The sequence below is a fragment of the Cynara cardunculus genome (assembly GCF_001531365.2).
Source record: "Cynara cardunculus var. scolymus isolate 2C chromosome LG 6, CcrdV1, whole genome shotgun sequence".
Taxonomy (NCBI): Eukaryota; Viridiplantae; Streptophyta; class Magnoliopsida; order Asterales; family Asteraceae; genus Cynara; species Cynara cardunculus.
The window spans coordinates 8,278,996-8,292,473 of NC_037533.1; the positions used below are offsets into that span (position 1 = coordinate 8,278,996).

Sequence of the window (13,478 nt, forward strand, 5' to 3'; positions counted from 1 at the left end):
AGGTCTCATCATCATTCGCTGAAGCTAGAGCAGTCTTCACACATAGCTAGACAGGCTTGTAATCACTGAATACCGCTTCAGATCACGTACGCGCCAGTTTCTAATCTTCAGTTTCAGTCTTTCAATTGAGACATTAACTCCTTTAACTCAGAAGGAGCTAATCTATATGGTGCACGTGCACGGGTGCTGATCCAGGAAGTAATTCAATCTGAAATTCTATTGTTCGATCCGGAGGTAGACTTATCAAGTCTTCTTAAAATACTTCTGGAAATTCCCTCACGATTGGGATATCTTGCATCTTTTCTTTCACTTTCTTGATGTCAATGGCATGGGCAAGAAAACTAGTACATCCCTTCTATACATATTTCTGAGCCTTTAAAACTGAGATAAAACTGGAGTAGCGATCTCGTCGGTCCCCATAAATTACAACTTTTCCTTTTTCTGGTGAGTCTATATGTATCATCTTTTCATTGCAGATTATGTTAGATTGATTTTCAGCTAACCAATACATGCCTATAATTATATCAAATTCCCTTAAAGGCAAAGGAAATAATTGTATAGGCACCTCACACCCTTCTATACTTATAAAACATTCATCTATTCTTTCCTTAACCGAAACTTCACTATCGTTTGTTGTTTCCACAATTAAATCCTCACTTAACGCTTTAGATTCTAAATGTGCGCAGTTAACAAACAACGGTGATACAAAAGAATGATTTGCACCCGAGTCAAATAAAACTTTGGCACATATGGAATTAACAAGGAATGTACCTGTCACCACTTCAGGATGTTTTTCCACCTCACCTCTCGTCATCTAAAGGCTCTCCCTTTAGCATTTAAATCCCCACGTCTTATCTCTCCTTTACCACTTGGGTTAATACGATTATCCACTGACCCACGACCTGTTGGCACATAACCAGATCCTCGGCCCCCAGAATATCCAGATCCTCGACCTCCAGCAAAACCAGACCCTCGTCTTTTCGCTTTTGGACAATCGGCATTTATATGTTGAGAGGAATTACAAGTAAAGCATCTTCGCACCATTCGACAGTCTGGAGCTATATGTCCCGATTCCTAACATTTAAAACATACTCGCGACTCTGTATTGCAATTTCCTTGATGTATCTTATGACATCGAGTATATGCCTTATCAGCAAACTTTGGAACTGGCCGATTCAAACTTTCCATAAACCATGGTTTACGAAAATCAGTCATTGTAGCTTCCCCTTTTCTTTTATCCCCCACCCTCTCTTGGGGTTGACGATTGATGTCCTGTTCCAATATCTCGGCAGCGTCAACTGCTGCTTGAAATGTCGTTGGGTTTCTGGATATTACATATTTCCGGAGATTAGACTCCAAACCCCAAGARAGGTTTACTACTTTCAGATATGATGTAGACTTCAGCAAATCGAGATTGTTCCATGAAAACTTCCGTATATTGACGAACTGACATATTCCCTTATTCTAGACGAAGGAAATCATCTTCCAGTTTTCGCGCTGCCGCTTCGGGACAATATTGCATTTTGAATTTATCACAAATTCCTCCCATAACATGGTTTTCAGAATATTTGGATCTGAACTTGACAAAACCTCCCACCAATATAAAGCACTTGACCTCAGACGGGATACAGCAAACATGACTTTATCCTCCTCTGCACTTTTACTGATCTGCAGACTTAATTCAATTTCTTTAAGCCAACGCATAGCTTTAACAGGGTCACGTTCACCAGAAAATTTAGGAGGTTTACAGGCAAGAAACATTTTAATATCTGCTCCTTTATGAACTGATGACGAAGTAAGGGGCACAGATGTACCAGTTACTGGTGTACTAGCTCCGGGTTCTTCCTGATGTTCAGGATCCCTTATTATTTCTGGGTTATTTGGGGCCGAACGTCCCAACAAATTCACCAAACTTTCTTGGAATTTTCCCAACTCAGCTGCCAGCATTTCCTGAGTAATAAAACCGGGATCAAGAACATTGTGTCCACCCCTTATTCTTCCTCTTCCACGACCAGACATTGAACTTTCTTGTGCCGACAATTCCTATTCCATACGAGTTTCTTGTCTAGTACTTCTCCCTCTTCCTCGACCCCTGCTGCGACTTTGCGTCTCTATTGTCATCATATTTTTTGGGTCTTCTCCTTGGGTTACATTTCTTCTTCCCCGACCTCTTCCACAACCGGTAGAGGTCCTTTCTGATTGGTTAGGATTATCTGCCATTTATCAGTGTACATCTCTTTCTGTCACATTTAAACATATATGATTATTCACATAATCAAAACATGATAACACATTTATCCTCAAGTCTATCCATAACTCAAGATTATATTAGTCATATATAATCTAACTTTCTCATAATAGGTTCAGCTATAACATATTCCCATGTTCATAGTCCCAGTGAAACATATTATCATAATTTCCACACCTCCAGTTTAAGTCTAAGTATTGCCAAATACCCAGACCCTTAAACTAAGGCTCTGATACCAACTGCAACAACCCACAATTTCCGCTTACAGATAATCCACATAATCATATCCATAAAACAAAATGTAATATTGTTTACAAAACATGGGCTAACAAAAAATTTGTTTAATACATTTATGTGCATCTAAATATCATCGTTTAAACTTTCCCCTTGCCTTTATCTCGTGATGTATGATGACCTGCAAAACAGGTTAGTCCAACAACTGAGCATTGGACCCAAAAGGTCTAGTGAGTGTACAAATCTCATACAAATAACTTGCATTCCAAACTAACAGTTTAGAATCAAACATGTACAGACACAAACATTTATCTATATTTGTTATAGATTCTTTTCCTCTCTCGGTCACTCCGCCATTTCATCTCTCTCGCGGTTACACAGTCATTACGTCTCTCTCGCGGTTACACTGCCATTACGTCTCCCTCGCGGTTACACCGCCATTACGTCTCCCTCGCGGTTTCACCACCATTACATCTCTCTCGCAGTTATGCCGCCATTTATTATTACCAAACAAGTTTAAACCAGTAGAAGTATCAAATCAGATTCAGCCGGATATGAAATCCGATCAATTCCTATCCTGTAATGTAATCCGGACAACCGTCCGGAGATGTAATCCGGACATCACTGTCCGGTAATCTAATTCGGACAACACTCGGTGAGGCTGTGAGCGGTTTAATTAAATCKTATAGCCTTTGAGCGATTTAGGGTTACATCGAACAAAATTTAACCGGTTTAAGAAGTAAACCGAATGATACTTGACCGGTTTAGAGAATACATCGGCGAACCTTTAAGTTGTTTAGGACGAACCCGGATACCCCTTGTCCGGTTTAGGTTGAATCCGGACAACCCTTGTCCGGTTTAGGATATATCCGGACAATATACAATGTAATTCAATTTAAGCAGTTCCAAATAGCAATTGACATATGTACTAATGATTAATACTTTAAAACATATAACACTCACCTTTGAATGTTGATCGGATTAAAGCCTGCGATTTACCTTCTCAATCTTCACTCTCCAAATGTGATTCTAAAGAAAATTTCTCCAAAAAGTCCTTACCTCTCTTATGCACTTGCTATTTATAGCAAGTGCATAGCCGCCATTAGACAAAGTGAAACACCCCCACACACACCATGCTCACTCGCATAAATTAAGAGGGCATATATATATATATATATATGTATATGTGTGTGTGTGTGTGCATTTTCTAATAATATCAAGATAATTACACCAAATGTTACATCTTATCAGATAAGAGGACCATAAGATTTAGATGTCTATGAAAAATTTGAAAAAACAAACAGTCTGAATGACCCTACCGCTTAAAGAATCAAGCATAAGAAAATAGTAAGAGTTTTTTTTTTAAAAAAAAACCAAAAAGGCCTTATACTCAAACTTTAAAAACTTGTGTAATGACCTAATACTTAATAAAATTAGAAAATTAGGAAAGAAAAGTTAAAAAACCATATTACCTAATTTAAAGAAATTTTCTACCTTTATTAGTCTCAGAGATAAAAACGAAATAAAATATAAACTACAGTGGCAAAAAAGTAATTTAAAAACCCAGAATAAAATAAATTACAAACAATAAACCGAAATGAAATCGTATATTTAATAATGTATGAGCTGATCACTATTTACCAACTCCAATAACCTTTTCTTCTTGTTCATGTTTTATTTATTTTATTAAAATTAAACTAAATTATATTCATTTATTTATATATATTATAGAGATTAGAGATTGTATAAATATTAATATTAGTATCAAATTAACTATTTAAAATTTCTTTTTTTTGTGTATTTGTTTAATTCTTTTTCTTATTTTTAGTTTAATAATATAATTTTTTTATAAAGATGATAATTAAGTATTTTGTTAAAACTAAATGATTATTCTAATAATATTTTAGATTTTTCATATTTAAAATGAGATGTTAATCTTCTATTGATTATGTTTATTTGCAATTAGTTACACGAATTCCAACATAAAACTTTAATAAGTTATAGTTAGGTACAATTTACTTGTAATATTGAATTTTAAGTAATGTACATCAATAAACAATAAGGGGTTGTTTGTTTGGATCTTAATGGTTACATTAAGAGCCAACCTCTTAATCGATAAGAGGTCAAGGTTGTTTGGCAAAAAAAAGGCTCTGAATGGTTACACTACCCCTCTTAACCATTTTGCATCCAGGGCTTCTCTAAACCATTCAGATTGTTCTTTTTCCAACTTTGTCCTCTCACCCAAGGTTTCCTCACACGTCGCTCACAGCCCCTCCCCCCGCCCTACGATCGTCGGTCTTCAAATCGACACCCCCACCCTACGATCGTCGGTCTTCTTCTTCCAGCATGTTTCACGTCGGCTTCTTCCAGCAGGTTTCACGTCGGCTTCTTCCAGCGTGGTCTTCGTCGCCGTCTGTCGTCGTGGCCCCTCGTCGCCGCCTCTCGTCGCTGCCTCACGTCTCCAGTCGCCTCCATCCTTTTCCTCGCTTCAGGTATTATTTTGCCCCTATTGTATGTTAAAACAACAGATGTTGAAATACCAGGAAACAAACAGAAATTTCAGGAAACCTGGTTATACCCCATGGTTATTGATTATCAAGCCTGGTTATACCCCATGGTATTTGATTTTGCAGGAAACCAACAGAAATTTCATGGGGTTATGCACTGGATGTTGAAATTTCATGGGGTTATGCTTTATCTTTTTACAAGCCTACTGTATGTGCACTGAAATTTCATGGGTTTATGCACTGTATGTTGAAATTTCATGGGTTTATGCACTGTATGTTGAAATTTCATGGGTTAAAATGGTAATTTACTGTCATTCAAAGAACAGTTACCAAACAACATTATTTCATTCAGCACTTAACCATTCTGGCCCTCTTAACCATTCTGACCACTTAACCATTCTGCACCACACCATTCAGCAACCGCCAAACAGTCCCTAATTCATACATAAATAAATAATGTTTTTTTTATTAGTTTCACATACATTAACATATTTTGACATGCAAACATTAGCATTCATAGAGATACTTGAAAAAAAATGTTATCATAGATTAATATAAGTTAACATAGTTTTATTAAAATATTAACATATTCTTAACAAAAAATGATTCTGACAAAATAAAAAACAATATATCCTTATAAAATCATACACAATTGCCATCATGCGATTGACGTTTAATGATGGGTTCTCATAAAAAAAGAAAATGGGAGTTCTTCTTACTCAAGCCAACCGATATGACTAAATGTGCATAATTAAACAAGAACCATAAAAAACTTGAGAAACTGAGAACCAATATTCATGTGTTGTTTCACACTGTAAAACAATGAATCTGAAAACACAATGTTGTTTTATAATTTGAAAAAAGAGATGCATATTAAAAATATTCATATTATGAAATATATACTGTAACAAAATTATACTTTTAGACACATTATTTCCGATCGTAAAACAACATATTCATGTGTGGCTCTAATTTGATTATTTCACTACGACCATATAATATAAAACTAATTAATAAAAGTAGAATTACTTTATATACATTAAATAGTTCAAAGTATTTTTAATTTTCGAAAATTCCAATTCCTCTCCATTATTATTAAATAAAATGTGTTCCACCCTTCATTAAAAAAGAAATTGGATAATAAAAATAATTTTTTTATTCCATATGTGAATAAAGATTTGTCACACTATAACAAATCTTGCATCAGATCTTACAATGCTTACAACAGTTCTAATACAGCTTTGAATGATATAGTTATGTAATTTATAGACGTCATATTCAAAGATAAATAAGTTGTTATAACAAAATTAAATAACTGAATAGATTTTATGTTTATGAAATAAAAAGCTGTTAACTAAGTATATGTCATATTAGTATTTGTGTGAGACACTCTTCTTTCTAAGAGTGTCGTATACAGGCATCCTATAAACCAAGTTTGCTGTTATACATTATCTTAGTGATAGGACAGTGAGCATCTGGAAAAGTTGTTGCTAACCGGGTTTTTCCACCATATCATGATGACTATGGGACTTGTATGATGAGGACACTTCAAATTGTGATGTTTACTCTGTTCATACTAATAACATTACTTTTTTAGTTTGATGTAATTAATTGATGCAACTTATAAATTTAAGCAAAGTATGAGAGGAAGAGCAGTTCGATCACAAAAATGTTACTTATAACCATGGTTTTAAATGAAATGAGGCATAACATGGATGTGAGGTCAAGTCTCAAGTCTTAGGAGCTATGACAAAGCCATRATATTTTTCAAGGCATTAATGATGGTGCATGCACGCGCACACACACATATATTTTATACCATTACTTGATAAGTCAATGATACCACACAATTTAAATTAGGTTATATACTAAAATCAAAAAAGCAGGACACTGAAAATGTAAAAAAAAAAAAAAAAAATCAAATAACACCATACAAAAAGGGCAGATTGAGACATTACATGTCATAGGCTTAAGGTGTTATCGGAGACAAGTGTTGAACCACGACAGCTGTCGTAATGAACATTCTGCTTATTACAAATTTTTTTCTTAATAATTATGTCAAATAATTTAATTTAAACTGAACAAAAAAAATCATTAAACAGATACAATTATTAAAATATAAAAATGTAAATTAATTAAAAAAATAAAAAATAATATAAGTTTTAAATTGTATATTTTGGGTTTTCTAGATGGTTTCAGTTGTATGAATTTTATAATAACCATAATATCTATTTTTGGTGGAGTGTTGAATATAAAAAAGTAACATGATATTATTAATGGGAAGCTACAAACATGTTGGCATCATCTTTTGTGTAATTAATGCCTCACAAGGTATAACATGTGATAATATTCTTTATCTAATTTTAAATACAATTTACTTTTTACCCACATTTTCCATTTTATATAAACAAAATTAATGACTTTTTCTTTTATGACCATATTTCAGTAATAACTGGATTATAACTTATCTTGTCATGTGTCAGCTTTATCGTTATCCAGTATGTTCGGGTACTTATCGTCTAACACCTTTTATAAAATAAAAACAACTGAACAAAGAAAGCACTAACACGAAAACAACAAGATATCCAGGTTCAAATCAAAGAAGAAATAAAAGTCCTTTTGTGGCGATGAAGGTTCAAATACGGTGACTCCGGACTATCTGCAAAGCCAATGGTCGTCTTGAGATTAGTCTCGCATAACGGGTTGGATATCCAGGTTAATTAAAAAAAAAAAACAAGATAAGGAGAAGCACAAACATATAGCAAGGAAACGAGAAGAAGCAGATTCAGCTATATTGATTAAATGTGAACAGAGCTTGAGAGATTTCAATTAATTATGGTTTTTTTTAATATAATTTTCATGAACTCAGCACCCTCGTCATTCTTCTTCCTAATTCAAAATTTTCTTATTTAATCATATGATACAAAGACATGGGCTCCAATCCTTTTTACGTTATCTTTGACGAAGTTTTTCTATTTTTTTTTAAAATAATAAATTAAATATTTTCTATCTTTTAAAGATTTTTAACATTAACAAATTTTTCTAAAATATTTATATCTATACTATATTATAAAACATTTGACAAAAATTCTTAAAAACTGTATTTTATGCATGCATATTACTTAGAATTTAAGATTACAAATAAATTGTATTTACGTACAACTTATTAAAGCTCTATATCTGAATTCGTGTAACACACTGCAGATAAACATGATCAAATACATGATAAATATCTTATTTTTAAATATAAAAAATTTGATAATGTTATTAGAATAATCATTGAGTTCTAACAGAATACTAAATTATTGTCTTTATAAAAAATTCTATTATTAAATTAAAAATAAATTACTTTGTTATTAAACTTAAATTAAATTACAAAAAAAATTGAATTAAAAAAGTTATACAAAAAAAATGAGACTTTTAAATAGTTAATTTGATACTAATATGGATATTTTTTTTTAATTTTATGATATTTTCAAATTTATGTTTTATTCCAAATAAAATCATTATCGTTTTCTTAATACCACATAAAACCGTATTATACTAACATGGACAGAATAAAATGAACGTTAAAATCGATATGTATCTCGCTACATCATGCGAGTACCCTTCTAGTTTAGAAAAAAAAAATACACTCTATCTCATTAAGGAGATAAGATTATTTTTTTTGAAAATTGTCATAATATATGAACTTAAAATTCTTAAATTATCTTCTCTTTTCCATTCTTCTATTTCAGAGAATAGTCTACTAAAACATAAATATCCACATTATTTTTATTTTAAAAAATAAAATTGTTTTTATTACTAAAAAACTTAATCATTATTACATATTTTCCCATTTTATGAGAAGGATTTGAAAATCGATATATATTTATTAAATATTTCCAAAATTTAACGGTTTTTTTTTCTTTCTGTTTTTTGATCTTTTCTACATATTTTAGATACCGTAGAATACGAGTATTTAATATATTGATGATATTTATTTCAACTAAAAAATAATTTCATTGAACAAAATTTTTTTTTTTTTTTGAAAAAAATATAAGATATGATATTTAAAGCCACTTGCAATATTGAGACGTTTAACCACTTGAATGTATCAACATAATTACCTATCCGGGGAAGAAATTACTTTGACTTGGCAACATGTTGTATTTTTTATATATGTTTTTACAACCTTAACTCAAATATTAATTCAAACTTGTATTCCATTAAACATTAATTATGTATTAAAATATAAGATTTACTGAGAATATAAAAAAATGTAATTGGTTCTTGAAAATAATATGAAATTTAGTTTATACAATGTTATTCTATATATATATTAACAAGACTTAACATTTATCTTGTATTTGAAATGTTTTATCAGTTGGTTTTTTATAAAATTTAAATATAAAATTTTAAATAAATCAGCTGATGAAACTTGACAAGTTGTTTATTTTTTAAAAAACTATAAATCCTTAAAGGTATTTACATTTCTTAAAAATAAAAATGAAATGAATATTATTATCCAAATTTAATATAAAAAATGAAAATAACATTTAGGAGATGTTTGGTTGGGGGTATTAATAATAATTAATGAAAATGAATATAATAGGAGATGTTTGGTTTGTTATAATGCAATGGGCCCATTCCCAAAAACAGCCCAACTTTTCATTCCTACTCAATTTGGGGGGAATGCATTTTCATTCCCGCTTCCAAAAATCTATTGCCTCCAACTCCTCTTCAAGAAAGCGATCTCTTCAAAAATCGGCTGCCTCCAACTATCTCTTCCAAGTAATCGTCTTCCAGAAATTGAGAATCTCTTATAGGTATGTTCCTATTTTTCTAACCTAACTTACATTCATGTTTTCGATCTGCGTCTAGATGTCAATGAAAATGAATGGGTTTGATGAATGGGTTTGATGAATGGTGATTCTTTTCATATATTTGTCGATTATATGAAAATACGGCTACTGTCCGACTAGTAAATTACAGACCGCCGGCGCCGACTGACCGGCTCCGAGTCTCCGACTACCGACTACCGACTGCCGACTAGTAAATTTGGTTTTGGTGTACTTCATTTTTCAGAGGTTGAGGTTCTATCAAGAAATATTGATTTCTATTACATTTGGTTGAATTTTCATTTACCTTCCTCTTAAAAGATCTTCTACATTTGGTATATATTTGTTGGCTGTGAATTTACAAGCATCCCTGTTAATCTGAGTATCGTGTAGAGGACTAAACTTTGAAAATTTTGTAAGATTTTTTGACAATGTTGAATAAGTCATTAATTGCTGTAAACTCATATGACCCTATTTAGTCTTGATGCCCCCTAAAAAGTGTATATACATCTCATATGGCATGCTGGATCTTCAAAAGATGGAAATTTTTGGGAGTACTAGGAAGAAAGGGGGTTTGTGAAATAATCTATATCTGTAGTTCCAATTTTGGCTAAACATAATATATAATTATAGTCTTCCTAACTCAGATTATAGTTTTCCTAACTCAGATTATAGTCTTCTTGTTGCAGCGAAATAACACACCTATATGCAGAAGAAATAACACATATAGATGCACAAATGATAAAATGGTAGTACAATGCTATAAAATTGGATGAAACTTTTGTATTGTATTTTTTGAAGTTATGTTTAAATGATAAAATGGTAGTACAATGCTATAAAACAAAATTTCCAGTTATTATATATGCTAAGCAACCAAACAACATCTATGATAATGATAATGATTTCCCTGTATTAACCAAACAGCATCAATGCAGTATTCATTCCCATTTTCATTCCTGGTCATTCTCATTTTCATTCCCATTTTCATTCCCATGTCTGAACCAAACAGGCCCTTAGAGTCGTTGTTCAATGGACATTGAATCAATTCCCAAGTTTCCAACCGCTACAATATTCAAAAATGTGACCAAATAAAAAAATATGTACATGGATCAGGATCACCCATCATCCACAATTCAAAACTAACAACAAAAAAACTTGAAATCAAAAGCTTTTCCGATGGGGTTGATTGTTCATCGGTTCACTGTTGAGGATGCTTCTTGGAGATATAATCATCTTTTCACTCGATTTTCTTGCATATTCTTTCTTCACCATCTTCTTCTGCCTTTTCGGGTTTATTTCAGATGTCGCCGGCACCAGATACCATCCTAAAGACGTGCATAATATCGCGAAAGACCGGCCAAAGAACACCAAAAATACCAAGATCAAGATCACAAAAAGAGGCAAACAAAACCATGGCTTCCACCAATCCCCAACCTTTCTTCTCCATTGATCTTTCTTCTTGCATAGATCAATCGACGGTTTTGCACCTTCCACCCTCGTGCCACCGCCAGTTTTGTTGCTATTTGGCGGATGCGGTGGAGATAATTCAGCGGTTTTAGGGTTTTCGGCCTTGAGTTTCTGATCTTGTTTTCTTTGATCCTTGATCTTGACAACAATGGGTTTGACATCATTCGAATTCGAGTAGACAAACCGAACAAAAGAGATATCTTCAGACCCTTTTTGAGTAAAGATCTTCTGTCGCTTGCCATCAAGATCGGCCAAAAGAGCTTCAAATTTATCAAGACCACGATTTGAGTATGGATTCTTGCTGTCTTTATTGCTTCTGCTGCAGAAACTGTGTCTTCTTGTTGTTTTCCTTTGAGATGGCCAAAGAACTTCAAAGTCGTCTTCTTGGTTGCCAGAAGATCCACAAATGAAAGCCATGGTGGGTTTCTTTTTCGTCGAAATTAGGCTTCTTTTCTTAAAAATTAGAGCTTTATAACTGGACTGGTTGGGGATGAATACAGATTATAGAGAGAGAAATGAAAGATTATATGAAGGGTTTGTGGTCCAACTGCTCGGAATTATTACTACTCAAAAGAAAAGGGATGGAAATTTAAAGGGTGGTGGTGTGAAGGGAAGCTTCTAAAGGGTGTTTTGACTTCTTGTAGAAGGGGTTAAGGATTTTGTACGATCACGAGGCTATTTAATTAACATCAAAACATGACTGACTACACACACACATGGGATTTTGTCAAACTTTGATTTGGTCAATGTCATTAGGAATATTTACACAAACTACCCCTAAATATCTCCATTTTTCAACATAAACCTTTCATTTGAGTATTCACACTTTGATACATTCAGTTGGGTGTCTTCATCAACCGTACGAATCAACTAAAGCACATGGTTTAAAATTTTCGTGGTATAATTATGGTTTGTATTCTTTTTGTGAAAACCAAACTATGCAGTTTTTGTACTGCATATAGAAAATCATATAACCCTATTGCAATCAAAATCGAATTATTTGAAATCTGAATATACCGATCAGATATAACACCGTGTATCCATCCATGTTTTAATTAACTTGATGGTTGTGAAATGAATAGCTACTCTCCTCATACTAATTCCTTCTTTTCTTACATCTTATGCCTACTTTTTTTTTCTGATTAACCTGGATATCCAACCCGCTATGCGAGCCGACTAATCCCAGGATGACCACCTGCTTTGCAGATAGCTCGGAGTCACCGCATTTGAACCTCCGTGACCACAAGAGGATTTTTATTCCTCCTTGGATTTGAACCTGTGACCTCTTGGTACTTTTGATCTTTGGAGTCAAGCTCAAACCAATCAGGCACCACCCTTGTGGTTTACTCTTTTATTTGCAAAGGTAAAAAACTAATATTGTTGCTTTCTTTTTATACTTTGCCTTAGAGCATAATATATGATTTTGCTTTTAAAAGTATTTTGTAGGGTTTCAATAGACTTAATAGCTCAAAAATATGAGTGTTCGAGACTTCAAGTTCGTGATTTAAGTCTTTAGGTGTAGATGAAGATGTCGATTTGGAGTAGATTGTTGAGATGCGGGAGTTTGATGAAAGATGAAGCTTAGTCGTTTGTTTTGGAGCATATTTTGTCTTTGATTTTTTTAAAACTTTGATTAAACTTCCTATGTATTTGGACTTAATTATGTTATGTATACTACGTACAACCTCCTACTTTGCATTGTGTAGGCCATGAAATTTTGAAATTATAAGTATTGTGATATAATTGATTGAATATTTAAATAGGTGTTGGATATAAGCCAAATGCGATACGATATTTTGTGGTTTGAGACAAGTGATTTGKTAAAAGAGAAGCTGAAATCACATATCGTTTGGTTTGTGGTTTTGAGAYTAAATAATTTCACACCTGTACATTCAGTGATGGAGCCAAGCTGAGGCTAACAAATGTGAGCAACACGTAATTGTTTTATATCAATTGGTACTTTCTATTTTAATCAAATTAAAGAACATAAATCATCAAATCAYAAATTAACAACTGAAATCACTAATTCTTTTCATTAACTGTTGTATCTTCGAGTCTCATGCATGAAGTTGATAATTGATGCCAGATAATTTAACTAAAATCAGATAAAAATGGTAACATTGATATGATTGGAATTGTATATTTATGTGAGTAATAAAAATGGTAACATTGATTATAAACACAATGTAATAATACTTTGTA

General features: G+C 32.7%; 1 protein-coding gene across 1 annotated transcript; it reads right to left on the minus strand.

Moving 5' to 3' along the window:
* Positions 1-10,828: 10,828 nt before the first annotated feature.
* On the minus strand, positions 10,829-11,798 carry LOC112514663. The gene has a single exon (XM_025121252.1). It carries the CDS (start codon positions 11,691-11,693, stop codon positions 10,971-10,973), a length of 723 nt encoding a protein of 240 aa, XP_024977020.1. The 5' UTR covers positions 11,694-11,798; the 3' UTR covers positions 10,829-10,970.
* Positions 11,799-13,478: the final 1,680 nt, after the last annotated feature.

What these genes read in the sequence shown, in the direction of transcription:
- LOC112514663 (XM_025121252.1), bottom strand. Translation starts at nt 11,693, where the DNA reads ATGGCTTTCATTTGTGGATCTTCTGGCAACCAAGAAGACGACTTTGAA.